General features: G+C 46.2%; 1 protein-coding gene across 1 annotated transcript; it reads right to left on the bottom strand.

Moving 5' to 3' along the window:
• Nucleotides 1-12185: 12185 nt before the first annotated feature.
• Nucleotides 12186-26214, bottom strand: LOC143856677 (putative WRKY transcription factor 40). The gene is made up of 4 exons (XM_077366944.1): nucleotides 26161-26214; nucleotides 13245-13589; nucleotides 12700-12816; nucleotides 12186-12605 (listed from the first exon to the last, which is right to left on the bottom strand). The coding sequence occupies exons 1-4, from the start codon at nucleotides 26212-26214 to the stop codon at nucleotides 12255-12257; spliced, it is 867 nt and encodes a 288-aa protein (XP_077223059.1). The 3' UTR covers nucleotides 12186-12254.
• Between the last annotated feature and the right edge of the window lie 176 nt (nucleotides 26215-26390).

Genomic DNA, 26390 nt, shown 5'->3' with positions numbered 1-26390 from the left:
TATTCGGCCCAGGTTCGGTCCCATCCAGGATAATCTACCCCCCTTTTGATTTACACTACGGACACTCTCCCATCTCGTTCGCTAGGCAAACGCACTCGGATTTCGACGAAATTTTGCAGGGACCTTGCTGGGACCCTAACCTACCTTGGGGTGAAATTTGGAGCTTTAAAACATTGGTTGGATAGGGTTTTGCTTAAACTTGGAAGGTTTAGGGTATGGTCAAAATGGGGTGTCTACACTCGCGAGCTGAAGAAACTCGAGGGGGAGATTCAAAGGGAGCGGCCCCCAACGATGATCCAGAAGCCCTGGAGCTGTCTTCCAACTCCCTGGGTGGCTGTTCATCTAGAGAGCCGCTGCCCCCGCCTTTTACCAACCGCCTCCTTTTCCTTGGCGGAGCCCTCTCCACTACTTCTACTGACTCGGAAGACGAACTCTGAGAACCGGTTACGACAGGCATCGTAAAATAATCAAATGTCAGACGAAATAAAAAGCACAGAACTCACTGAGGCAAATAAACGAGGAAGGGTAAAAACTAGAGGGAAGTTGGTGAAGAGCAGCAGCTAGAGAAATCGCCGCAGAAGGGAGCCCACTTCACCCGAGAGAGACGAAGAGATAAAGCAAGAATGAAATCCCTAAAAAGGCCTTAAAAAGAGCTAGGGTTTCGACATGCGTCGATTAATCTCCCTCCCTGTCTAATCCGATGGGACGCGCACACGTGGCACCGATTGGGAAAATCAAGGAAACCGCCAAAAATCGAAGCGCCATTCCCCCCCCCCCCCGACTGAAAAGACGTTGCTACCCCTACCGCTAAATGACTTCCCCAGCAAGCCATCCCTATATCCTCCCCACCTAACAAAAGGAAGGGCTCGGATTCTGAACCAACCGCGCTGGCCCAGTTTCATATCCTCGCCACCTAATCAAAGGAAGGGCTCGGACTTCAAATCGCCCGCGCTGGCCCAGTTTCAACTCCTCCCCACCTAATGAAAAGGAAGGGTCCGGAGATGGGAAATCAAGCAAAGAGATCCGACCTCAATTCCCCCAGATGGAAAATACCAAGTATAGTGGGGAAAGGCTCGGGACCCATCACAAGGGTCCGGCATACAATTCCCCCAGATGGAAAATACCAAGTACAGTGGGGAAAGGCTCGGGACCCATCACAAGGGTCCGGCATACAATTCCACCAGATGAAAAATACCGAGCACAGTGGAAAGGGCTCGGGTCGCATAACAAAGGCTCGGTCTCACTTCTACCGCTCCGCTCAAATAACTCGACTACCAAACAGATGGAAAGGAAGCACAAGATACAACTCAGAAGTACAAAAAGAAGCTATTCATAACTATCTTCTTCTGGCCCACGGGCCTACAAAAAAGGGGAGAGGAGAGTAAAGACAAAGAAGATAGGGCACGTAGGCCCGGGCCCCCAAGACCCCCAACAAAAAAAAGAAAAGAAAAAAGGAAAAGAACCCCTCCAAAGTCCCCCTCATCCCATTCCCTCCAGCCTAAAGCGACTGGCCACTGAAAGAGTTTTCCGCATCAGAGAGCTCCTTATCACTATGCTCCTCCTCCGAAGAGCTCCCCCAATCTGAATCCGCCAGGCCCGCCGCTGTCTGGTCATTTAACCACCTCACCCGGTTCCTCAACAAGTCATTCTCCGCATGCAAGGCTGCGATCTCTCGATACTTGTCGATCATCTGGCTACAGACCTCCATTTCCCTACGATAAACATAAGAGAAGAACGAGCGGTTGCAATGAACAAAGGCTTCATGGGACTCCCTCTCGTAAAGGGGAGGAGGATGAGAGCATGGGGGAAACCCTTGAGGCGGGCTCCTCTCAGGAATTGGTTGTTGAGGCCCCAACCCGTCAGGGTTTGTTTCAGGGCTGCTGTGAGGACTCCCCTCGGTAGCAGCCTTCCCCTCATCACTTACAGAGAGACCCTCGAGAGACAACGACATCTCTGGCGAGCCCGAAGAGAGGCAGAAAGAAAGCAAAGAAGGAGAAAGGAGCGAAAAAGTGATCTGTGTAAAAGGCAAAAAAAGTCATCCTTTATAAACCCGATGAGAAACCCTTGGGTAAGAAAACGAAGCAACTTGTCCTACGCGTGTCCACTTCCTATTGGATGACCGGCCAGCATCGCATAATGGCACTACAATTCCTCGGGAAGGAACCGCCAAACGAAACAGCACGTCCTCTCGTATTCCAAGGCTCCCATAAATGCCCTCGTCACGATATTCTTTGACCAGATAAACAAACTTACTCCCTTGGTCCATTCAATGGACCATGGACCAAAGGAGTAAGGGGGTGTTATGATGAGACATAAATACGGCGCTGCTCCCAAATCTCACCACGTGTCGTCCATGCACCAATAGAGCCTAACCATCTGTGGACCCCGATCCGAGGACGGTGAGGGAACTAGTCCCTAACACCCTCTAGATCATCCACGTGAATGGAGGGCTCTACCAAGGAACTCTCGAAACGGTTGCCACCCTCACAGCATAGCACGAGTGGTGATATAAAAAGAAAGAGATACATCCTGATCAGGAGCCAGGACTCGAAACCAAGATATATCTAAAAATAACTCAGAGTCGCCATCCATGGATACGCCATGGAACCAAATAAATGCTCTGTCTGCAATGGATAACCAGAGATACAAAAAGGTCCGTGCCTGGTGACGAATGGAGAAGGTCCGAAGAGCGCCCCCAATTCGCCCGAGTGCGAACACTTGGTCTCTTATGCCATTTTCATTAACTCCAAAGAATTTCGGGTAAAATCATGTGAAATGGAAACAAAATATCCCCCGGAAGACGTCTACCCAATCATGCATGACCAGGGGATAAAATAATAAGCACACACAAAATAAAATAAAAGATGTCTCTCATAATGACAACTAGGATATGAGTGACATGCCTAACTGGTGTCTAAGTTCTGGTGAACAAACACATACATGCTACAGCTAAAGGTATAGGATCAGTACAAGAAAGTAAGAAAACACATCAAAATATATAATAACAACACAACAAATCCTAAGACTCTAAACCATTTAGCCCGAGTCTTTAGATGATCTGATATTCATCCAAAGAAGCCTATGTATCCCTGCCTCCACGAGAATCAAGGCAACGTAGTTCTTCGCACCTATTCTAAACTATGATGCCTAAGACACCTAGACCTCTATCTTAGACTCGATCTAAAAGACCGGACTAGTTCTTAAAGCTTCTCTTACGATTATTTAAATTCCAGTGAATTGTAGATTTTAGGACACCCTATATGCCCTAACTAAATACAAGTTAGCCTTAAGCTAATGCAGGTGGTTCTTACAACCTATGTATAACTAGGTTGTGTGTCCTAAGGAAAACAATGGGATCACGAACGCATCTTAGACCTAGTCATCAGTCGGTGATGTGAATCGCCAACTGGCCGGACGGAGGCGCTCCTATAACTCTAGGACAAACCCCTAACTCTAAAACAATCACAAACAAGCACACAACAAATCAAAGACAAAACCCTAACTCTAAAACTCTCTATCTAGGACAAAGTCCTAACTCTAGAGGAAGGTTTTTTCGAAAAATAATATTTTGGAAGATTTTTGGTATTATTAAAAGGGTTAAATGATTTATTTACAAAGTTTGGTTGGACTTGGGATGAAGATCCCAAGCTGCACTACGTACCTCGTGGAAGAGGATCAAGCCAACGTAGTTCGAAAGAAACTTTCCCAATACGCTATAAAACTCAGCACTTTAGATTTTTTTTTTAAAGGTTTTTGATGTTTTCAAATGTTTTTTGAAATGCTTTTATATTTTTGATGATTAAAAGTGTGCTAACACCCTTTCGGCTAAAGGGGATCCGATAGAAGAGCCTTTATACCCTCCATATCATGGTAGGGTATTAAAGAGGGAAACGGGATCCCTAAAGCCTTGGGGGAAAGAAGACAAACGAGGGAACTAAAATTCCGATACGAGAAAAATAATCTCAAAGAGATGACCAAAAGCTGACGAGGCTTAGCCAGTATCCAAAAGAGACGAGTTCTAACCTGCGAGGGAAGACCCTAAATAAACGAGAGATGAAAAACCTCTAACCCAAAGGGTAAACTTCTAAACAAAAGGGGACAGATAAAAACTCTACAAGAAGATCTACTAAACGATCAGTCACTTAGGAACGGTCCTAACTGGCTAACACTCTATGAGGAGAGAATCCCTTAACCTGCGAAAACTCTAAGGCAGAAAGGGAAGAGGCTGGCTCAAGAAATGTTCCATTGTTGCCGAACCCGACAATATGCGTTCCCAAAATCGATGGGATCTGGAAATACAAAGAAATTCTCGAGGAACGTGCAAAGAATAGTCCCGGAAAGAAATGAAACCCCTCAAACCCTGTGAAGACCCTAAGATGAGAAAAATGATAAGAAGGGCAAGGGGTTGGCTCAAGAAATATTCCGTCATCGCCTTAACCCGGTGGAAGTTCTCAGCAATCAATGAAAAAAATCAGATACTAGCGAAAAGATCAGATACTAGTAAAAAAAACCGAACTCTAATGAAAATCCCGATGATAAGAGGATTCAAATCAGGATAGGTTGATATAGGCACTACTCTTTTTCAACGATCATATCAGGATCATAGGCCAGAGAGACAAGACAAATTCGCGGAAACATCGAAATCGAATATTGCCAATACCAACAAATAAAGGCTGACGTCTACACTCTAATATTCTTACAAAGGCACCACTGTCCTTGCATGTATTCAAAACCAAATGTCAACACCATTCTCAAATTATTCGATTCCAATCCTGAGTCTAAAGAAAAGGGTTACAGAACAAAGTTCACAGAATGACAAGCAAGTGTCCCTGTCATCTAACAAATCCGCACAGGTAATGTATGCTTATCCATTTCCTCCGCTTTGAAAATAGTTACCTGAGGGGACAAGCAGTGAGCTACTAACATGGACTCTTTCATTTGACATTCCGAAACCATATAGAGAACCACTAGGATGGTATTCACAAGGAAAAGGAAATGGAACAACAGATGCGAATCAACAAGATCTGGCCACTTTATCTGCCCCTCCTTTGGGTCCTCATACATCTTCATTTAGACATTTTTAAAATAGGGTAGAGGTTTCCCCAAACCGATTGAAGAGAATAGAGAATAGTCATGGTAGGAGTACCTTTATTAAAATGGAAAACTGCAGACATCAGCCCCTATAATCACCTTCGGAAATTGACATCATGATACCCATGTTTCAATATTCCTTCAACCCACCTTCAAGCTCACGGAACCAATGAAATGGAGTACACAGGTTCGAATCTTGTATTGAAATAACCATGGAAAACAACTATGCCTAACCTCAAAATTCGACAGACTGAATGAGCATTATGAAAACTTCGATGAAACAGGGACTGAGATTATATAAATAAATAAATAAATAAAATCATCAAGAATACACATCAGAGAACATGCCCATCGACAAACCTCATTCAAATGGCTATGCTAAAACCAGAATATTCACTAGCCTAATAGAGTTAAATCTAAGGACCGGGCCATCCAAATGAAACAAATCCCACAGATGAGCAAACCAAAGAAAATAAGAAGAAATTGTAGTGAAGGTTACCTTCTCTAGAAGATGATAGGGCCCCTCGATCACCTCTCGCCCTCGCCCTTATTCAATAGAGCTTTGAAGGCTGATGGCGCTAATAAGGCGGATCGGATTTAGGGATTGCCAGAAAGTACAGGGGATGTCGGGAAAATAGGTTAGAGGTAGAGTTTGGGCTGATGATGAAGTGGAAGAAAAGAGATGATCGGACGGAAGAAAAGCACCGGCCGGAGCTTCGGCAAACCCGTCGGGGAAGATGACCGGAGCAAAGAGGCCGATCGGAGAGGTAAACCCAAATTTCTCTATGTACGCTCCCTCCCATCTGCTATTCTCTCTCTCTCTCTCTCTCTCTCTCTCTCTCTCTCTCTCTCTCTCTCTCTTTAAGCTCTGCTCAATGTTGGTGGTGGTGGCTGACGGTGGGGGTAGAGGAGATGGTTGGTAGCGGTGCCGGAGAAGGTGGGAGTGGCCGAATTAGATGGGGTTTAAGGTCGATGATGGGAATGGGCTTAAGGTGGTGGGTTTGGGGAGAGAAAGAGATGGGGTTTAGGTTAGATTGGGGGTTCTGTAGAGGGGAATAACCAGAGGTAGGTTTCAATGGAGGTGCAGGGGAGGCTGGGATGATGGGGTTTGTGGTGGTGGCCGGAGATGGGTGAGGTGGTGGGATAGAGGTAGGAGAAGGTGGTGGATTTGGGTTTAATGGAGGTTGAAGGAGAGGTTATGGTAGTGGTGGTGTTAATGGAGGGTACGGCGGTGGCGAGGGTGGAGCGGCCGAAGATAGGAGAGGTTGAAGATGACCTAGCTTCTCTCTTTCTTGCAAATGAGGCTCTCCCCTGCTGAGAGAAGAAAAAAAAATCAAGAAATCCCCTTCCCTCCAAGCCCTAATCGATCGGTTTTTTTTTATATAAGGGGAATGATAAATTCGACCCCCCTCTTTGCCAAAGGACAACCCTCAATAGTGTGATTATGAGCGCTCTCTTGCACAATAAAGGGGGGGCCAAGTAGAAAATGGGGCAAAGATTCCCCTCTCTCTACATGATCCTAAACCCTCTAATTTGATCTAATGGCCCTTACTCATTGCTTGTAGAGTAAGCAATAGAAATTTCCAAGAATGCCCTCTTGTACACGGGAAATGACATATTTCACCCCCCCCTCTGAACTTGCACCACGACACTGTCTTGGCTCGTTTGCCAGACAAACGCGCTCGGATCTTGATGAAATTTTACAGGGACCTTGGTGGGACCCTAAGCTAGCCTAAGGTGTAATTTAGGGTCCTAACATACTGATTTGAAAAAGTTAAGCACAAAACATGGAGGTGCAAGGCACGGTCAAAATGGGGTGTCTACACCATCATGAAGAAAGGCGTTGGGAAACGGCAAGACCGTACCCAATGAAAAGGAAGGGTCCGGAGGTGGGAAACCAAGTAAAGAACTCCGACTTCAAAACCACTAGAGGAAAAATACGCGCCCAGGCCCAGAGCCACGGCACAAGAGCTCGACACACGAACACAACAGGCAGAGGAAACTAAACGCGCTAGGTAAAGGCTCGGAACCCCGCACAGGTTCGAGCAAAGCGCCACGATTCCTCGCAACATGGAAAATATATACCAAACATAGTGGAAAAGTAACCAAACAGATGGGAAAAGCAGCATAAGAAACACGGCACAGACTCATAAAAACCATCCATTCACATCCTCTTGGCCCACAGGCCTACAAAAAAGGGGGGATAAGAAACCGAACATAGGGCACGCAGGCCCCAAAATCCTCGACAAGAAAGGGGAAAAAGAAAAAATAACAGGAAAGCAGGAGAAGCCAGAAACTAATCAGAAGAAGACTCCTCTCCCGAAGGGTTCCCCTCCTCTTCCCAGGAGCTCTCCAGCAAGGGGTCCACCTCGTATTCAAGCAGCTGCTCGTTGAGAGAGTGAACCTTTCTCTGCAATGCCTCGTTCTCCCGCTTCAAATCCTCAATCTCCTTACCCATCTTCGAAACCCGGCCACGCAATTCCATCCCCTGGTGATAGGCCCAGGAGAAAAAAAACCACTCCCTGGCGACACAGGAGGGAGACGACTTGCCCTTCCTAGGCAAGGAGGACAGACGAAGGGGGGGAAACCCCGAGGAAGGGCCCGAGTCCCTCCTAGCCCTTTTCCGGCGGGCCGTAAGGTCCTCCTCCGAGTCGAAAGACAGGTCGGGTTCACTCGACGATTCCTGGGAAAGAGGGGCTTTGCCCCTAACCCGCGAAGGGGAACCAGACATGTTGTCGAAAAAAGGGAAAAGGTGCGGAGAAACACCTATCTCAGAAAAAAAAAAAAAGCAACGACAGAACGCTGGGATGGTCTTCCTTTTTAAGCTCGAGGGAGAAACCCTTGTGTCTCGAAACAAGGCGACCCACCTTACACGTGTCTCCGACCGGAAGCCACATAATGACGCTACCATTTTCCAGGGATAACCGCCGGATAAAACGGCACGTCTCCTCGTACTCCGGAGCCCCCATAAATGCCCTCACCATGGCATCGCTTGACCAGACATTACTCCCTTGGCCCATTGAATGGACCAAAGGAGTAAGGGGGTGTTATGATGAGACATAAATACGGCACTGCTCCCAAATCTCACCACGTGTCGTCTATGCACCAATAGAGCCTAACCATCATGAAGAAAGGCGTTAGGAAACGGCAAGACCGTACGATTACGACACGTGTCACTTTCTCGCCGTCCAAACCTCATCATCACAAATTATGGAAGGGATTATCCAGCAAAGCCACGCGCGCCGTCGAAATAGGAGAACGGCCCAATCCTGCAAAGGAAGGTTTTCTCTCCATAATCATGAAAAGGTCCGCACGCCACCCCTTAAAAGGGGGGAGAAGGGAAGAAGAAGATGATCTTTTTTTTCAGCTCCCACAAGACAACCGGAAAAGAAAGAGGCAAGGCAACAGCAGAGGAGGCCGGGAACTTAATCACACTCTCCATGTTAGTCCCCTCCGACCCATCCACCCACACACCAAGAAAAGAACCTGCGTCTTGGCCTTGGTAAACCTGATCGAACCATCTCCTCTTCTCGCTGTTCTTTATATTGACTGGTCAAATAATCTGAATTGGGTGTCAAAGTGGTCGTCCGGGACCCACCCCGGACCCCCTTGACCCCCTTTGTTTGTGATTGCAGACCCCGCGGAGGCTCTCTACCGACCGCGCAATCGCAGACCCGGATTCCGACGCCATCAGGCACTTCGGCTCGAGCCGGGTGTGGGTGGTTGTGCTCCCCTTCATATGTGGCTACTACGATCGAACTATCCTCAACACTTCTCTGAACCTGATGCAAGAAAAATTACAAAAAAATAAAAAATAAAAAATAAAAACCTTAGAAACCAATCCAAGTTGAGTAAACGAGATGGACGGTGGAGATTGATAGGAAGTTACCTTCTTTTTTACTGGGCAACAGGGGCAAAGGAGCACTTGTAGTAAGCTGATCTAGGAGATGGGTTGTCTCTGGTGACTTTCTGACCGTATTTTCTCCACTGGTATCCATCTTTAATCACCTGAAAACAAAGAAATGTAAGATTTAGGGTTTGAGTTTTTACAGACTATTAAGGTATAGTACAGTATTTATAAAAAAGTACTCTACGGCTTACACCATATGATCCAAACCGTCCATTATATGGGCCACGATATAAGTAGGTTGTGCCCAAAAAATCATTTCTCTCATATAGAGTTTTCCATAATATGGAGTTCCTCTATAGATGGGAGGGCTAGGATTATCATATGGAAATGATTTTTTTGGGCACAACCTATTTACGTTATGGGTCACCAAATGGACGCTCTGGATCATCCGATGGTGTTGCCCGTATAGTAGTTTTTGAAAGAAACTGGACTACATAGGCTTACACCATATAAATTTTTGAACTTGTGATCTTATTTTTGAAATTTTCAACTCACCAGGCTTTTATCTGATGGATCAGTACTTAGATAGGCCTTGGAGGTCTTCGTCTTGGTAAGTCTACAAGGTTTCTTGCACGAATCTCTGCTAGAGCTGCTCTCAATAGGATTAATGTAATTAGCATTCTCGTTAATTCCATTACTGTTATTATTTTCAAGGCTTTCATCCTTCCAGATCTTTGATGATGACAGAGAGCATTCAATCTCCTTCTTGGTACTCTTGCTCCTTAAATCCACCACTTGGCTCTGCAAAACCCAGAATTTCTTTTGCATGGCGCTCAACATCTTGCTTAGCTTCTCATTCTCTTCACTCACTCGACTCAACTCCGCTTCCAAAACAGTGGCCTAAAATCATTCACAAAATTTAATTAGAATGTTACGGTCCTAGACGGGTCCCACTTAGGATATCATAAATCAGTTTATATTTTGTGTGTTTTTCTCTTTGGCACCCAAAAGAAGGGGATGGTACCCTGAATGGTTACCTAGATTTGCTTGGGTAGGAGTTTTAGAGGAAGTGGTCATGTGGGTTTTTCAAATGAATGATGAAATTTATCTTGGAAATTGTGTTTTAGCATAGAGAGGAGGACTGACACTTCCTTCAAAGCGGGTTGAGAGGCCCATCTTCCCATTAGGAAGATCAATCACAATGATAACCGATTTGGGTTCATAACATAAAAATCTCGGAAATCTAGGAAAATCACACTAGCTGAAAATTCAAACCTTCTCCAATATTTTACGCGAAATCCAATCAAAACTCTTTGGAAAGAATAATTGATAAAAGCCAAGATTAGTAAAACAAAAATCATGCAGAAAGAGCAATTCTTCCATGTGCCTACCTCTTCTTTCGGGGAGAGTTTTTCCCAAAATCATTTACATCGCTTCTTAAGCTCGTCGGATTTTCACCCAAAAGATTGCAGCCGGGATCCAATCCAAGGGAGGTATTGACCCATGCGGAGTCCATGTTTATGAACTTAAAGACATATTTAAACTCCGATCAAATGTCGCTCTTGGGCACAAGCTCGAAATGGAATGAGAGGAAACAAGGAGAAATGTGGAGATATATGAGAGCTTTCGTGTGTTTGTAGAGAAGGGGAGATGAATCTCACCCAAGACATCAGCTTTGAATCGTCACTCCCAAGCAGTCGCCATGCTTTTGAAATGGGTTTCTAATAACAAATCATGAGGGCTTTGACGTAAAATATATCTCTGAGTATCTTATTAGTGGCGATTGAGACATCTACGGATGGATTGGTGTAAATCAATTGAGACTAGTTGCAGACCCGTGCGATGCACAGGGCGGCCCAAAAAAATATTGTTTTATAACTTCTTTTTTCTTAAAAAGAAGAAGAAGAAGAAAAGAAACTGCTAAAATTAAAAAAATTAAAAAGAAGGGGCAAATTCTTATCCAGATTATTAGCATATTGGATTGGTATCTGTTGGTTTTACACAAAGGGTCTCACAATTTATATTTTCTTTATAGCCCAGTAAATTTTTTCCTATTACCCACTTTTCAACCCATGTTTTTATTGTTTACTTACGTAAAGCTCTTTAAAACGTAACTAAAAAAGAAGGAGAGATATTATAATAGATTTAATTGGTTGCTATGGAGAGAAATAAGGAAGTTGTAGAATTCCTTCTCAAACGTAAACTGATGAAATTTCGGTGTTATACATAGAAGTTGTGTGTAAATATCATTTCTCAAAAGGGGCTATATGTAGAAGTTGCGTGTATAGGACGGGTGCCATGTGGAAGCACCTCGTTGTGTTCACGGGAGAGTTTGTGCGTTTTTTTTTTCCTTTAGGCTCTGTTCACTTGCGTTACCGGGAAAGCAAATCCCTGAAAAACAGCCTCTTTTTTCCTTGACAAGACAGAATTCTGATGTTCACTTGCTTTCCTGAGAAAGTAACAAGCCTAGGTGGAAAATGTCAAATAATGACATGGAAATTGCCAAAAATGATGTGGAAATGTCTCTTTTCTCACAAGTGTGGGAAACCAAATCCCACTATTTTGGTCGGATTTGCTTTCCTGGGAAAACTAGTGAAAAAAGGTGGGCAAGCAGTTTCTCGGGAAACCTTTTCCTGCACAGTTCTTGCGCACGTCAACAGGATCGGGAAACCTTTTCCTACACAATTTCCCTGGATTTCTTTTCCTAATGCCACGTCAGATTCCTGGGAAACCTTTTCTTTTCCTTTCCCGGGAAAACAAGTGAACAGAGCCTTAAAGAGTAGAAAATTTACACGTCAATTTTGGGATTTAATAAATGATGTTTTTTTTTTGGTAGGTTATGAAGTAAAATATGTAAAAGATACAATAGGAAAGTAAAGTAGAAAAAACTTTTGGTAACATAGCATGTAGGGAAACGGAAATGATTTATTTATGAAGTTTTATATCAAAATTTATGGAGAAAATAAATTTACGTTTTGTAACTGCCCACAAGGGCCTCTGGAATAAATAGAAATTTTTTTTCTTTCAATTATATGAGACGTACACAGGGAAGTAAAACAAATTTTGAAATTTCGGTGGAAAGAGGGGCTGACACGTGGCACAACCACGGCTTAGAGGATTCCGCTTTACTTATATATATATATATATATATATATATATATATATATATATATATATATATATATATAGAGAGAGAGAGAGAGAGAGAGAGAGAGAGAGAGAGAGAGAGAGAGAGAGAGAGAAAACGGTTCCTACACATAAGTGTATATAAATTCTATTTACATCAGCTGTTACATTTCAAATTTTCATCTTTTCACCATTCCCCAGCCTCTTTAGGGTGAAAAAACTGTCCGGAAATGGCGGCCGCAAGTGCAGTTGTAAAATTGGGATCTCTCGACAACGACATAGCCATCTGTTCTAGGAGAGACTGCTGGGTTTCCAGCAACTTGATCTCCCCATGAGGTTTCACTAAGTCCTGAACTAACTTGGATGAGGTCACGTCCAGTGTAATAGTGGGGCTCAAGGTGCTGACCAAGACCGGGCAAGGGACCAAGGCATAGTTGCTTAAACCATTTGGCACTTGGACTCGAGCCGGGTGTGGGTGGTTGTGCTCCCCTTCATATGTGGCTACTAAGATCGATCTATCTTCAGCACTTCTCTGAACCTGATGGATGAAAGATTACAAAAAAATTATCTTAGTAACCAATAGTTGAGTAAATTAAATGGAGGGTGGAGATTGATTTTCTGCCGGAAGTTACCTTCTTTTTTACTGGGCAGACTGGGGCAAAGGAACACTTGTAGTAAGCTCTCGGAGATGGGTTGTCTCTGGTGACTTTCTGACCGTATTTTCTCCACTGGTATCCATCTTTAAAGACCTGAAAATAATGAAATGTAGGGTTTAGGATTTAGGGATTAGGGTTTAGGATTTGAGTTTTCTGATACTACAATGTAAGACATAGTCCACTACTTTTTTAAAAGTACTGTACGGCCCACACCATAGGATGATCCAAACCGTCCATTTGATGTGGCCACAACTCAGATAGGTTGTGTCGAAAAAATCATTTACAAAGGATGATCCTAGCCCTGCGATCTATAGACACTTACATAATATGCAGTTCGTCTTTAGATAGGAGGGCTAGGATCATTCAAGAGAAAAATGATCACAATCTATTTACGTTGTTGCCCGTCAAATACACCTATGGTGTGGACCATACAATACTTTTTAAAAATACTGGATTACACGGGCTTACACAATATAAAATCCCCTGATCTTGTGATATTGTTTTAGAAATTTTCTACTTACCAAGCTTGTATTTGATGGATCAGTCCTTAGATAGGCCTTGGAGGTCTTTGTCTCTGCAAGTCTACATGGCTTCTTGCATGAATCTTCGCTAGAGCAGCTCTCAATAGGATTTCTATAATTAGCATTCTCGTTAATTCCATTACTGTTATTATTTTCTTGGCTTTCATCCTTTCTCTTCTTGGATGATGAGGCGGAGCCCTCTCTCTCCTTCTCGGTACTCTTACTCTTTAAATCCACCACTTGGCTCTGCAAAACCCTGAAATTCTCGTACATAATGCTCAACATCCTGCTTAGCTTCTCGTTCTCTTCATTCACTCGACTCAACTCAGCTTCCAAAACACGAGCCTAAAATCATTCACAAAATTCAATTAGAAATTTTTGAAAATATCATGTTGATGAAATAAAACTCATTTCAGGCACGCACTTCAAAGAAATGAAGCACCTCAACTGAAATAACACAAAACAAGAAAATGGAAATCTAGATTAAAGGGACGACTCAAAAAGGTAAGGAAGATGGATGAGAAGCGACATCTAGTGACTTAAGATGGACGACAGCAAATAACAACAAGAAACTTGTTATCATTTGGACAATGCAAAGATAAAGTGTAGATATAATACTGTGGTTATCAATTTGGGGTTCTGTCACACAAGATGGGTGAAAGGCATTCTAAAGAATTGTAAAAGGGGTGGCAAATAGAGAAGGTGTTGTTGGAACAAAATAGGGTGATGAGGCCCTTCTTCTTTTTTGAAAGGATTGGCACACAAGCCTATAAGAAAATGGAATATAGGGGTGTCATTATCAATATTGTGGTATGTGGTTTAAAAAACACAAGCGAAATGAATGTTTGAACCAAAGTTGGGGAGGAAATTACCCCCACTATCTCCTCTTCTTCTCTGACTGAATGAGCAAACACACCAAAGACCAAGTGAAAACCATGGGTGTAAAGGGCTATGGAATAGCTCTACAAATTGTGAGGGATGGTGGAGGAGAATAAAGTGGTGAGAATTTTAAGGGTTCAGATTTAAGGCACCGCATCGATTCTGCCAAAGGTTGAAGAAACTGGGCTGCCGGCCATCAATGTTGGATGATGGTTTTTGCATTGAAGGTGGTTGATGAAAAGCCTCTTAGAGTCAACATCAACAAGTGAGAAAAAAAAAATGATGAGAACGATGAGAAGAAAAGGGAAAAATAGAGGGTTGCTGATTTGGAGAAAACTAAATGGAGGTTTGCAGCAGAGCATTCGATGGATGGTGGCCGGGCGGACGGCTAGATCTGCCGTCCGCCGGAGGACGGATTCGCTAGCGTTGTGGTCAGCGCAGGATAGTTGGCTTTGATACCATAATAAGTTTAGGAGATTTCACTAAACTTGAATGATTACAATAAGCATAAGGAGTGTTTTTATAGAACACTCAAATGATAAACATAGCAAGAGAATAAGATTACTATGGAAAAAGATTAACCTAATCCAAGTCACTTGCCTAATCCAATCCAACCACTCAATATAGCCCAATCTTGATCTTGATTTTATTTTATTCTCTAATACATGGTATCAGAGCTACTGCCTAACATGGTTTCAAATTTCGACCGAAGTCCGAAATTTCGGATTTCGGTGGAGACCGACACCGAAACCACTAAAAACCGAAACAGTCATTTATTTCGACCGAAATTTTGGAATTTCGATCGAAATTTTGAAATTTTGGTCGAAATTTCGGTTTTTTCGAAATTTGAAATTTCGGTTATTTCGACCGGACTGATTTTTGTCGTCTTGCGGCCAGTCCGGTTCGGACCGGACTGGTTTTTGTCGTTTTGTTGAAACGCGTTATATCCAGTTCGGATTTTTCCGGACTGATTTTTGTCGTCTTGCGGCCAGTCCGGTTCGGACCGGACTGGTTTTTGTCGTTTTGTTGAAACGCGTTATATCCAGTTCGGATTTTCCCGGACTGATTTTTGTCGTCTTGCGGGCAGTCCGGTTCGGACCGGACTGGTTTTTGTCGTTTTGTTGAAACGCGTTATATCCAGTTCGGATTTTCCCGAACTGATTTTTGTCGTCTTGCGGCCAGTCCGGTTCGGACCGGACTGGTTTTTGTCGTTTTGTTGAAATGCGTTATATCCAGTTCGGATTTAAAGATCCAGTACGGAGTGCGGAGCGTGGAGTACGGAGTACGGAGCACGGAGTACGGAGCACGGAGTACGGAGCATGGAGTGCGGAGCATGGAGTACGGAGTACGGAGCATGGAGTGCGGAGCATGTAGTGCGGAGCATGTAGTACGGAGCGAAGATGTGAATTTTCATGCACGTAGGAACATGCGCGTGCTTGATCGTATTTTTGAGTGGGAGAATGTGTCCGTCATAAATATGGGACACGTGGCGCCATTCGAGTGTCCTCGAGATGCGTGCGTCGTATTTAATGCCCCACCGCCTCTGAAAAGCTATAAAAGGAGGTTTTACCCCCTTTCATTCTTTACTTTTTACTTTTCATCTTTTCTTCTTTTTCTTGCTCTGGGAGCTTCGACTTCTCAGTTCTCAGTTCGCAGTTCGCAGTTCGCAGTTCGAGTTGCGCAAGGACTTGACGAGCTCCACTCACCGGTATTCCTCTCAGCCCTTCTCTTTACTACATGTCTGATAGTAATTCGAGTTCCGAGTCCGGTACGGAGTCCTCCACTAGCAGTAGTTCAGAATTTAGGCCGCCGCAGGAGCCTGTAATGGCTAGGACGTCCTCTAGAGTAGATCTTGTAGATAGTGACGACGAAGGGGACAAGGAGGAGGTGTTTTTAGACTTGAACGCCACTCCACTCCCCACTGTTAGTCTCTCCCGAGCAGAAGGGAGTGTTGAAAGTGACGTTGCTGAGGCGTCTACAACATTCCCTCCTGGTCAGGCGGTGGAGGTAGTCGCTAGAGCGCGGATGGATGCCAACCCAAAATACAACCTGCGAGCTCTAGTCGAAGAGAACTACCTCACCAGGTCCATGCTAGGCGACATTAGGAATAAGTACTGTGTGCCTCCAAGATTTGAACTGAAGGCAGCTATAGAGGGAGACAGAGCCTGTAACGAGAGTCGAGATCTCTGTATTTATGAGGAGTCGATGAGGGCGGGACTCCGATTTCCTCTGCACCCATTCTTCGCAGCGGTGCTTCGATACTACGGACTGGCCCCAGCTCAAGTAGCTCCGAACTCATGGAGACTACTGACTGGGTTCTTGTATCTTGTCCACGGCCGGTTAGAGAGGAGCGTGAGCTTGTCGCTATTCCGTGCTTGTGCACATCTGAAGAGGCATAAGGAAGGGGGCTGGATCTACATCAGCCAGCGCCCTGAACTCAAAATCATTACCGGTATCCCCTCGTCAATACATTCATGGAAGAATAGGTTCTTCTACGTCGAGGATAAGGAGGTCAGTGAGCCCTGGCCTATCCCTCTAGTGTGGGACACTCCGGACACTTCCAAATTAAGTCGAAAGCCGCTCCTCGAGAGTGAGGACAAAGAGACTTTCGCCTTGATGCGGAAGGAGATTGAGCAATCAGTCCTTATCCGCTGTGCAGAGTTCTCAGGAGAGGAGGTGCTAGTTGGACTGGGCGTGAGTGCCGCGACTCCAGAACGTATGTAGCTAGACTTGTCTTTTAGAATATGTTTACTTTTATATGCTTGCTTCTGACTGCTTGCTTGTCTGGCAGAAATGAAGAAACAATCGACTGTCGAGAAGATAAGACAGGGAGCCCAGCCACGGGCACAGGAGGGTGCTGCACAGGCACAACAGGAGCGCCAGAAGAGAAAGGCGACTGTGCTGGCGAGTCCGGCCCTGTCACAGGGCACTCCACCCCCATCCCAGAGGCCCAAGACTACGGTGAAGCTAATAGGCCCCTTTGCTCAGGGCGGTGGCTCTTCTAAGTCCGGTGGTGCTTCTACCGGAACCGGTTCTGGAGCTCGTCCTCCTACGGGGCTTAGTGAGCACGTCTTTCGACCCAATTGGGCCGTTCTGAAGGATGACACTGCCCTAGGCGAGAGCCGAGTGGCAGCAGAGATCATGAGCAAGTGTTTGCTGCGGAAGGACAAGCAACAGGTCCTTCACGAGCCGCCAGCTACAGGAGAGGAGGCTGTGTTATCCTCAGCTTACCAGGTAAGGAAGAGGTGATCCGTTTGCTAACTTTCTGCCTATTGCTTCCTTTTACCATACTGATGCCTGTTTCTTTCTTCAGATCTTGCTCTACTATAATGACCTCAAGGAGAAGAGTAAGAAGTTCTCCCAAGCCATTACTGCATCTGAAGAGGTGAACGGAAAGTTGGCCGCTGAGGTGCAGGAGCTTCAAACGAGCATCGGGCGAGTAGAGGAGGAGAAGAGGTTGTTGATAGAGGATCTGGCCGCAGAGAAGAAGAAACTGGTCAAGGCTGCTGAAGCCATGGAGGCTCAAAGAGGAAGAGCCAAAGAGAGGCAGGAGACGGCAGTGAAGGAGGCCACAGAGGCGAAGGAGGCTGAACTTTTCAGCCTGTCAAGCGAGGCTTATAGTCTCGGATACTATGACTGCCTCCAGGAGCTCCAGGCCTGCAATCCAAACTTATTGATGCAGAACATGACTCTCCCTGCCAGGCCGAAGATTACTGATGAGGAGCCAGATGCTCCTACTGATGCTCCTGCTGACATCACCTCTCTTCCAGATGCTTAGTATTTTATTATTATTTTTATTTTATTTTGACCTCATTTTGTAATGGTCCTTGAGACCCTACAGCTCTTAGCAGCCGCTTTAAAGTGAATTTTGTAATGGTCCTCGAGGCCCCACATATTCTGATCAATGAAATCACATTTGTCTGTCTCTGATATTTCTCAACTGAGTGATTTGCTCGACTTGTCTTTTTAATTTTGATAACCTGGGACTGAGGCTGTTGATAGTCGAATTGTGACGAGCTGGTCTTCTAACAAGTACCCAAGTTCAGGAACAACAAGTACCCAAGTTTTGTGAACTGGGTTTCCAATAAGTACCCGAGTTTAAGAACTGGGTTTCCAGTGAGTACCCAAGTTTAAGAACTGGGTTTCTAGTGAGTACCCGAGTTTTGTGAACTGGGTTTCCAGTGAGTACCCGAGTTTTGTGAACTGGGTTTCCAATGAGTACCCAAGTTTAAGAACTGGGTTTCCAGTAAGTACTCAAGTTTTGTGAACTGGGTTTCCAGTGAGTACCCGAGTTTTGTGAACTGGGTTTCCAATGAGTACCCAAGTTTAAGAACTGGGTTTCCAGTAAGTACCCAAGTTTTGTGAACTGGGTTTCCAGTGAGTACCCGAGTTTTGTGAACTGGGTTTCCAATGAGTACCCAAGTTTAAGAACTGGGTTTCCAGTAAGTACCCAAGTTTTGTGAACTGGATTTCCAGTGAGTACCCGAGTTTTGTGAACTGGGTTTCCAGAGAGTAAGAGTGAAACAAAGTCTGCAAAAAAGATTATTTATTTATAACAACAAATTGACAAATTTACAAAGTCACCTTTTTACGCCGTACATTTTGTCTATTGATAATATCTCCTGAGATTTTTGGAGTTCCATGCGTGAGGTAATAAGTGCTCCTCCAGTGTCTCCAGTTTATAGCTTCCTGGCCGGATAACTTCTTTCACTCGATATGGCCCTTCCCAAGTCGGGGAGAGTTTCCCGACTTTCGTCGGTTGGGAGACGGCTGCCTTTCTCAGGACTAAATCTCCTGTCCTGAATTCTCTGGGGCGAATCTTGGAGTTGTGATAATTTGATACCCTCTGCTTATAAGCGGCGACCCGGATTCGAGATTCTTCCCGGATTTCTTCTAGTAAGTCGAGATCGGCACGGAGCCCGTCACCGTTAAGCTGCTCGTTGAAGCTGGTGATTCGGGGAGACGGAGCGCCTATATCAACTGGTATCACAGCCTCAGTACCAAAGGAAAGGTTGAATGGCGATTCACCAGTCGTCGTGCGAGGAGTAGTGCGGTAAGCCCACAGAACGTGATAGAGCTCATCTGCCCAACGGCCAGCTTTTTCGTCCAGCCTCTTCTTTATCCCCTGAAGCAGGATTTTATTAGTTACTTCCGTTTGCCCATTGGTCTGGGGGTGAGCAACCGAAGTGAATCTCTGTTCAATCTTTAGGTCCGAGCAGAACTTTCGAAAGTTCCGGCAGTCGAACTGTTTGCCGTTGTCTGTGATCAAGATACGGGGAATCCCAAATCTACAGACTACTGCCTTCCAGAAGAAGTTCTGCACATTCTGCTCAGTGATCTGGGCCAGAGGTTCTGCCTCCACCCACTTAGTGAAATAGTCGATCGCCACTACCACGAACATGCGCTTTCCAGAGGCCGGTGGGAAAGGGCCCAGGATGTCCATCCCCCATACTGCAAAGGGAAGCGGACTAATAATTGGAGCCATTGCTACGGCAGGCTGGTGGATGGTAGGAGAGAACTTCTGACACCTCTCACACCTTTTAACCAGATCCAGGGCATCCTGCCTGATAGTAGGCCAATACAGTCCTCTGAGCAGCACCTTTATCGCCAGGGCTTTGCCCCCCAGATGTTCTCCGCAAATTCCTTCATGAGTCTCTTGTAGTGCATACGCGGCGTCGCTCGGCCTCAGACACTTCAGATATGGGAGAGTATATGACCTTTTGTATAGATTGTCACCACTGAGGGAGAATCGGGCAGCTCTCTGTGTCACCTTATGAGCTTCTTTCTTATCCTCCGGGAGTATAGCATCGCGCAGATAACCTATGATCTCATCCATCCAGCACGGCTCATCTTCCACCTGCATGACTTCCATGGCTTTACTGTCGATGCTGGACCTCTGTAGAAACTCCATGTGTATGCTTCCGAGAGTGGTATATCCAGAGGCAGCCAGTTTTGACAGCACGTCAGCTTTGGCATTCTCTGTTCTTGGCACTCTGATGACCTCGAAACTTGCAAACCGGCTGGAAAGTTAGCGAACCTTGGCGAGGTATTTAACCATACGCTCGTCTCGGGCTTCGTAGACACCTTGGATCTGGTTTGCTACCAGCTGCGAGTCGCAGTATGCTTTCAATTTTTGGGCGCCGGTCTGAATCGCGAGGCTCATTCCGGCAAGGAGGGCCTCATATTCCGCCTCATTATTTGATGCACGGAACCCGAATCTCAAGGCGTAATCCGCAGTGAACTCATCAGGCCCAGTGAGGATGAGGCCAGCTCCACAGTCGTTTTTATTTGAAGATCCGTCGACATATACTTCCCAAGTCGGTGTGCTGGTTATGGAGTCCTGTCCGGCTGAAGGTGGCCTGATTTCCGTCCGAATTTCCTCTGTCATACGCTCTTCAGGGACTACTTTCTCTATAACTGGGAGCTGCAATGCTTCAGGGTCGACGACCTGCTGGGGGATAGTGCACTCGGCTACAAAGTCTGCCAGTACTTGGGCCTTGATAGCTGGCCTGGGTGCGTACTGAATATCGAACTCGCTTAGCTCTACAGCCCATTTCACAAGTCGCCCGGAGATATCTGGGCGATGGAGAACTTGTCGAAGTGGCTGATCAGTCAAGACCTTTACAGTGTGAGCTTGGAAGTACGGCCTTAACTTCCTGGCGGCCATTACCAGCGCGTAAGCCAATTTCTCGACCCGCTGGTACCTTGTTTCTGCGTCGTGAAGAACCTTGCTAACATAATAAATAGGTTTTTGCTGGCGGTGCTCTTCACGGACGAGTACAGCTGCCAGAGCCGTGGAGCTGATGGAGAGATACAAAAATAGCTCCTCGCCCGGCTCCGGCTTTGTTAATAATGGCGGAGAGGACAAATATCTTTTCAGCTCTTCAAATGCGATCTGGCATTCTTCCGTCCAGGGCGCGGTCTTGAGTCCCTTGACCGCGCTGAAAAAGGGGAGGCACCTTTCCGCTGATTTGGAGATAAAGCGACCCAACGCCGCTATCATTCCCGTGAGCCGCTGGACTTCCCTGATGGTTTTTGGGGCAGTAAGCTCCATCACGGCTCTGATCTTTTCTGGATTTGCTTCTATCCCTCGCTGGCTCACCATGAATCCTAAGAACTTGCCCGAGCTGACACCAAATGTGCACTTGGTGGGGTTAAGTTTCATGTTGTGCTGCTTCAGGACCTGGAATGTTTCTCTGAGATCAGACGCATGATCCTGCGCACTCTGACTTTTGACCAGCATATCGTCTACATAGACTTCCATGTTACGACCGATCTGGTTCTGAAAAAGTTTGTTCACAAGCCTTTGGTAAGTGGCTCCGGCATTTTTGAGGCCGAAGGGCATAACTCGGTAGCAGTAAGTCCCTTGATCTGTGACGAAGGAGGTCTTTGGTATATCCGACTCGTACATCCTGATCTGATTGTATCCGGAGAAGGTGTCCATGAAGCTCAACAGTTCATGACCCGCTGTGGCGTCAATGAGTTGGTCGATCTTCGGGAGTGGATAGCTGTCCTTAGGACAAGCCTTATTCAGATCGGTGAAGTCGACGCAGGTCCTCCATTTCCCATTAGTCTTCTTGACTAGGACTACGTTTGCCAACCAGTCCGGGTATCGAATCTCGCGAATGAAGTCAGCCTTCAGAAGCCTCTCCACTTCTTCTTTTATTGCCTGCCGCCTTTCGAAGGCGAAATGTCGTCTCTTCTGCTTCACCGGTCTGCAGGTTGAATCAACACCGAGACTGTGTGTGCTGATCTCTGGATCAATGCCGGGCATATCGGCGGGAACCCATGCAAAGACATCTGCATTGTCCTGGAGAAAATTGGTGAGCTGGTGCTGAATGTCGGTGCTGAGGGAGGAACCGATCAGAGCAACTTTCTCACTATCCTCTGGGCACAGTGGGATGGAGAGGAGGTCTTCAGCAGGTTGAGTCCCTCTGAGCTCGTCCCTTACATCGAGCAGTTCAATTGGCAGTGACTCCACTGCATTTTTGCCTTTAAGTGCCGTTGCGTAGCACTCTCTGGATTGAGGCTGATCTCCTCGAACTTCCCCCACACCATTGGGGGTTATGAACTTCATTTTTTGGTGGTAGGCCGAAGCTACTGCAAGGATGAGGTTCTGGCCAGGCCGTCCCAAGATAGCATTATAGACCGAAGTGGCCCTTACTACTAGAAAGTTGACCATGGCGAAAGCTTGACAAGGTGGATCTCCGACAAGAACCGGGAGCTCGATCTGCCCCACCACTTTCACGACCTCTCCGGAGAAGCCAAATAAATCTGAGTTTGCCGGCTTCAGACGGTCGTCGCCTATCATCATTTTCTCAAAGGCGTGGTAGTATAGAATGTCCGCCGAACTCCCATTGTCTACGAGGATTTTCTTCACCTCCCAGTTGGCGACGAGCATGGTTAAAATCAGTGCATCGTCGTGGGGCAGGATAAGATTATCCAGATCTGCATCTGAGAAGGAGATCTCATTCTTCGTTCTCGTCTTTTTGCTGGTTGTGTGTACGCCGTTAACTCGCCGTGCATATGCTTTGCGGGCGGTAGAAGAGGTGCCCCCAGCTGCAGGCCCACCCATAATTGTACCGATGACCCCCCTTGGCTGAGGTTGGGGTGCCTCAGGCTGCGCATTGCCCAACTGAGGGGTTTTGTCCCGAGCAGGGGGCTGCTGTGATCTTCGAGGGCTGCGGCCCTGGGGACTCTTTCCTCTGTGCTCTTGGTTGCGGCTGTCAGTTCGGATATACTTTTTCAAATAGCCCCGGCTGATGAGTTGTTCAATTTCCTGCTTGAGTTGCCAACAATCATCTGTGTCGTGGCCGTGGTCCTTGTGGAACCGGCAGTACTTTGAGGGATCTCTCCTGTTTCCCTTGGAGATCATTCTAGCAGGCCACTTCATGAACTCTTCTTCGCTGATCGCCGCCAGTATGTGCTTTCTGGAGGTGTTGAGAGGCGTGAAGTTTTCTTCTCTTCTCTGAGGAGGCGAAGACTTCTCTCTCCTGGGAGGTTTATCCTCCCTGCGCTGCTTAGGGAGATTCTTCTCTTCAGAGGTTATCCTCCGATTTGAATAAAGAGCTGCCAGTGTTTCTTCCACCGTTATGTACTCTTCTGCTCCGGCCATAAGATCCGCTAGTGAGTGCGGATTTTGTCGAGCCACCGCTCGACGGAATTCATTAGACCTGGCGCCTGCGAGGAGCGCATTCATTGCTGCTGAGGGATCTAGATTTGGCACTTGAAGTGCCTCCCTGTTGAATCGGCGGACGAACACCTTCAGAGGCTCGTTGTCGTCCTGTCGCAAGGCCATCAGGGAAGCGGTTGTTTTCCTTGGCCTGCGGCTGCTCATGAAGTGGCGGACAAGATCCTCTCCAAAATCATCAAAATTGTCGATGGAGTTCGGTTTGATCCTGGAATACCAGTCTCTTGCTGCGCCAGTTAGCGTCGTTGGAAACGCTCTGCAAAGAAAGCCATCGGAAGCTCCGTGGAGGAGCATAATTGTTCTGAACGTCTCCAAGTGGTCCACGGGGTCTGTAGTGCCGTCATACTGAGGGACAGCAAGCATTTTAAACCCTATGGGTGCTGGGGCACCCAGAACATCATCAGTGAATGGCGTCCTACTTGAGAACGCCCTGGAGACGGGCCGGCTCTGGTCCTTTGCCAGTTCCCCTATCCGATGGTCCATCTCCTCCATTCTCCGTAGCAGCGGATCCGTCCTGTGGTCCAAGGACCTGATCCTTTCCACAGATTGGCTCGCCGCAGAGCCGGATTGGCTCTCCCGACTCATACGACGAGGTCGGCGCTTCGCTGGTGGCGCGCGATCTTCATGAGCTCGGCACCTCTGTGCGGAGGGGGAACGCGACCTTTCACGGTGCTGAGGCTCTGTTTGGGCATGCCTCGTCGCGGGGTGAGGGACTTGTCTGGTGGAATGATGAGTTCGGCCCTCACCATGGTGTGATGACTCTCCCCTGTGGACGTCTGGCCTTCCTTGGACAGATCGCGGAGCCTCTGGGGGAGGTTGAGGGGGTACTTGAAGTAGTTGCTGGTACTGCCCAACGAGGGCTGTCATCTGCTGAAATAGAGCTTGAACCTGCTCCGGGGTGGGCAAAGGATTCAGATGTTCTGAGCGAGCCGGGCTCTGATCTGCTGTAGCAGAAGCTGCTACTACTAGTGATGCAATTCGCTCGCTCCGGGTCCTGCGGGGTAGCGCGGTTTGGGTAGTCCGCGCCCGCGCAGTAGGCATCCGCGTACTCTTGCGTCCTGCCATTTTTGTGAGTGGGGTGTAAAGACAGCTTTTAGTTCTGGGGCCCCACGGATGGCGCCAATCTGTTAGACCTAAAATCAGTAACAGGTACAGCAGTGATGTAAGAGCTGAGCTGGATGACTAGGGGAGCTGAGTCCTGAAGGACCGGAGTGAACGAGGAGTGAGGTGGTCGAGAAAGAGTCCTGCTATGAGGGCTGAGTCCTGCACAAGGCAAGCGAGGTCAGAAGACCAGACCGGGTTTTACTCCGGACAGGCCCTTCGACACTCAAGTCAGTATGAGCAGGAGTGAAGGGGAGATGTCTAAGAGTTTAGGGAGAGAAGGGATTTTCGCATTACCCATTGGTTTGAGCTTTGAATCCCTTTTTATAGGGAAAACCTGGTGAGGTGTCCTGGACAGGTGTCCAGGACAGATGGCGGCCTGTAAGAGGCTGGAGTTCACCTACTCCAGGACAGGTGGCAGGCTGTGAGTGGCTGGAGTTCACCTACTCTGGGACAGGTGGCAGCCTGTGAGTGGCTGGAGTTTACCTGCTCTGGGACAGGTGGCAGCCTGTGAGTGGCTGGAGTTTTTACACCCCATCAGATAGAATAGTCTATTAAAAGGCTAATTGTGTTATTTTGGTGTGTGGAATGAATGAATGAAAAAGTGACGTTTTTTCTTCTTCCAACAGTAAAAGCCTCTTCTATCTTTCTTTGTTTTATTATTTTTAGTTCTTAAAATTCCAACAATTCATGTACCCACCTCGTCTTTCGGCGAGATTTTCCTCCCAAAAATCCATTAAAACCGCTTCTTAAGCTTGTCGGAATTTCACCCAATAGATTATTGTTGAGGTCCAAACTAAGGGAAGTATTGACCCATGTTGAGTCCATGTTTGTTAACTTAAAGACTTCGTTAAATTCCAGTAGAGCTCTGGCGAAACTCCGATCAAATGTTGCTCTCGGGCAAGCTAGAAATGGAATGAGAGGAAAAATGGGAAATGTGGAGATATATACAAGAGCTTTTGTGCGTTTGACCAATAGGGGAGATGAATCTTACCCAAGACATCAGCAAGCTAGAAATGGAATGAGAGGAAACAAGGAGAAATGTGGAGATACATACAAGAGGTTTTGTATGTTTGTCCAATAGGGGAGATGAATCTTACCCAAGACATCAGCTTTGAATCGTCACTCCCAATCTGCAATTGCTTTTGGAATGGGTTGCTAAAAACAAATCATGGAGGCTTTGACCCAAAATATATATACCTGAGTTAAAGAAATCTTTGGTCTTTGTATTTAATTGGTGGAGATTGTAACATATATTAATGGTATAGTGTAAATCAATTGAAAAATGGACGGTGGTCTCTGTTGAAGTGATTAGAAGTCAAGAAGATCAAACGCAAGTTGAAAGTCTCCCTTGAACAAATGATGTTTACCTTAAATGTCCTGGTTTATTCCATGGCACGTTTTCCGCTTTATTTTTGTTTTTGTTTTTTTTTCGATCTATTTCTTTTAGCTTTTATCGTTTGACTTGTGCGGACCCACCAAACCATTTGCTTCCAATTTGGTGGCCATGCAACTTGATTTTAATTTTGGGAAGGAAAATGATTTTTCCAATCCTGTTTCCCTCCAATTGTTTGACTTTTCCTAAAAAGAAAGGCTGCATTGTATGAAGATGATGTTATTTTCGAGGGGATTTGCAACCGTCCATCGCAAAAGGAATTTCGCAGATGGTTTGTCGCCTGTCAGACCAGCCACCTCGTGAATGTAGACAAAAGCTGCTGAAAAGTGAGCCTGTGTGGTTGGTCTTACATGCGATTGACCATCTACGAAATGCCTTTTTCGATGGATGCTAGCAACTCCCATTTTCGAGAGGAGGCAAACAAATGGTTCTGTGTTGCCGATAAAATTTATATTGGCTCTCGAAAAGTGAACTGCACAGAGGTGGTTCCAGAAAGATAACTTGCAATATTTACGAACACAGAAGAATTTTAGTTGCTGCTTGTGTTGATCTTTATCTTAGTGTTGCCGCTCTCACGCTC

This window comes from Tasmannia lanceolata, unplaced genomic scaffold, assembly GCF_043159265.1.
Source record: "Tasmannia lanceolata isolate RefF3 unplaced genomic scaffold, GAP_Taslan_0.1 ptg000023l, whole genome shotgun sequence".
NCBI lineage: Eukaryota > Viridiplantae > Streptophyta > Magnoliopsida > Canellales > Winteraceae > Tasmannia > Tasmannia lanceolata.
The sequence above is the reverse complement of the archived record's forward strand: the minus strand, read 5'-3'. Positions and strand labels throughout refer to the sequence as shown.

What these genes read in the sequence shown, in the direction of transcription:
- LOC143856677 (XM_077366944.1), bottom strand. Translation starts at nt 26,214, where the DNA reads ATGGGAGTTGCTAGCATCCATCGAAAAAGGCATTTCGTAGATGGTCAA. An exon ending in TCGTAGATGGTCAATCGCAT is followed by an intron (nt 13,590 to 26,160) that starts GTAAGACCAACC and finishes GAATGATTTTAG; the next exon opens with GCTCGTGTTTTGGAAGCTGA. An exon ending in TCTGCCCAGTAAAAAAGAAG is followed by an intron (nt 12,606 to 12,699) that starts GTAACTTCCGGC and finishes TTCATCCATCAG; the next exon opens with GTTCAGAGAAGTGCTGAAGA.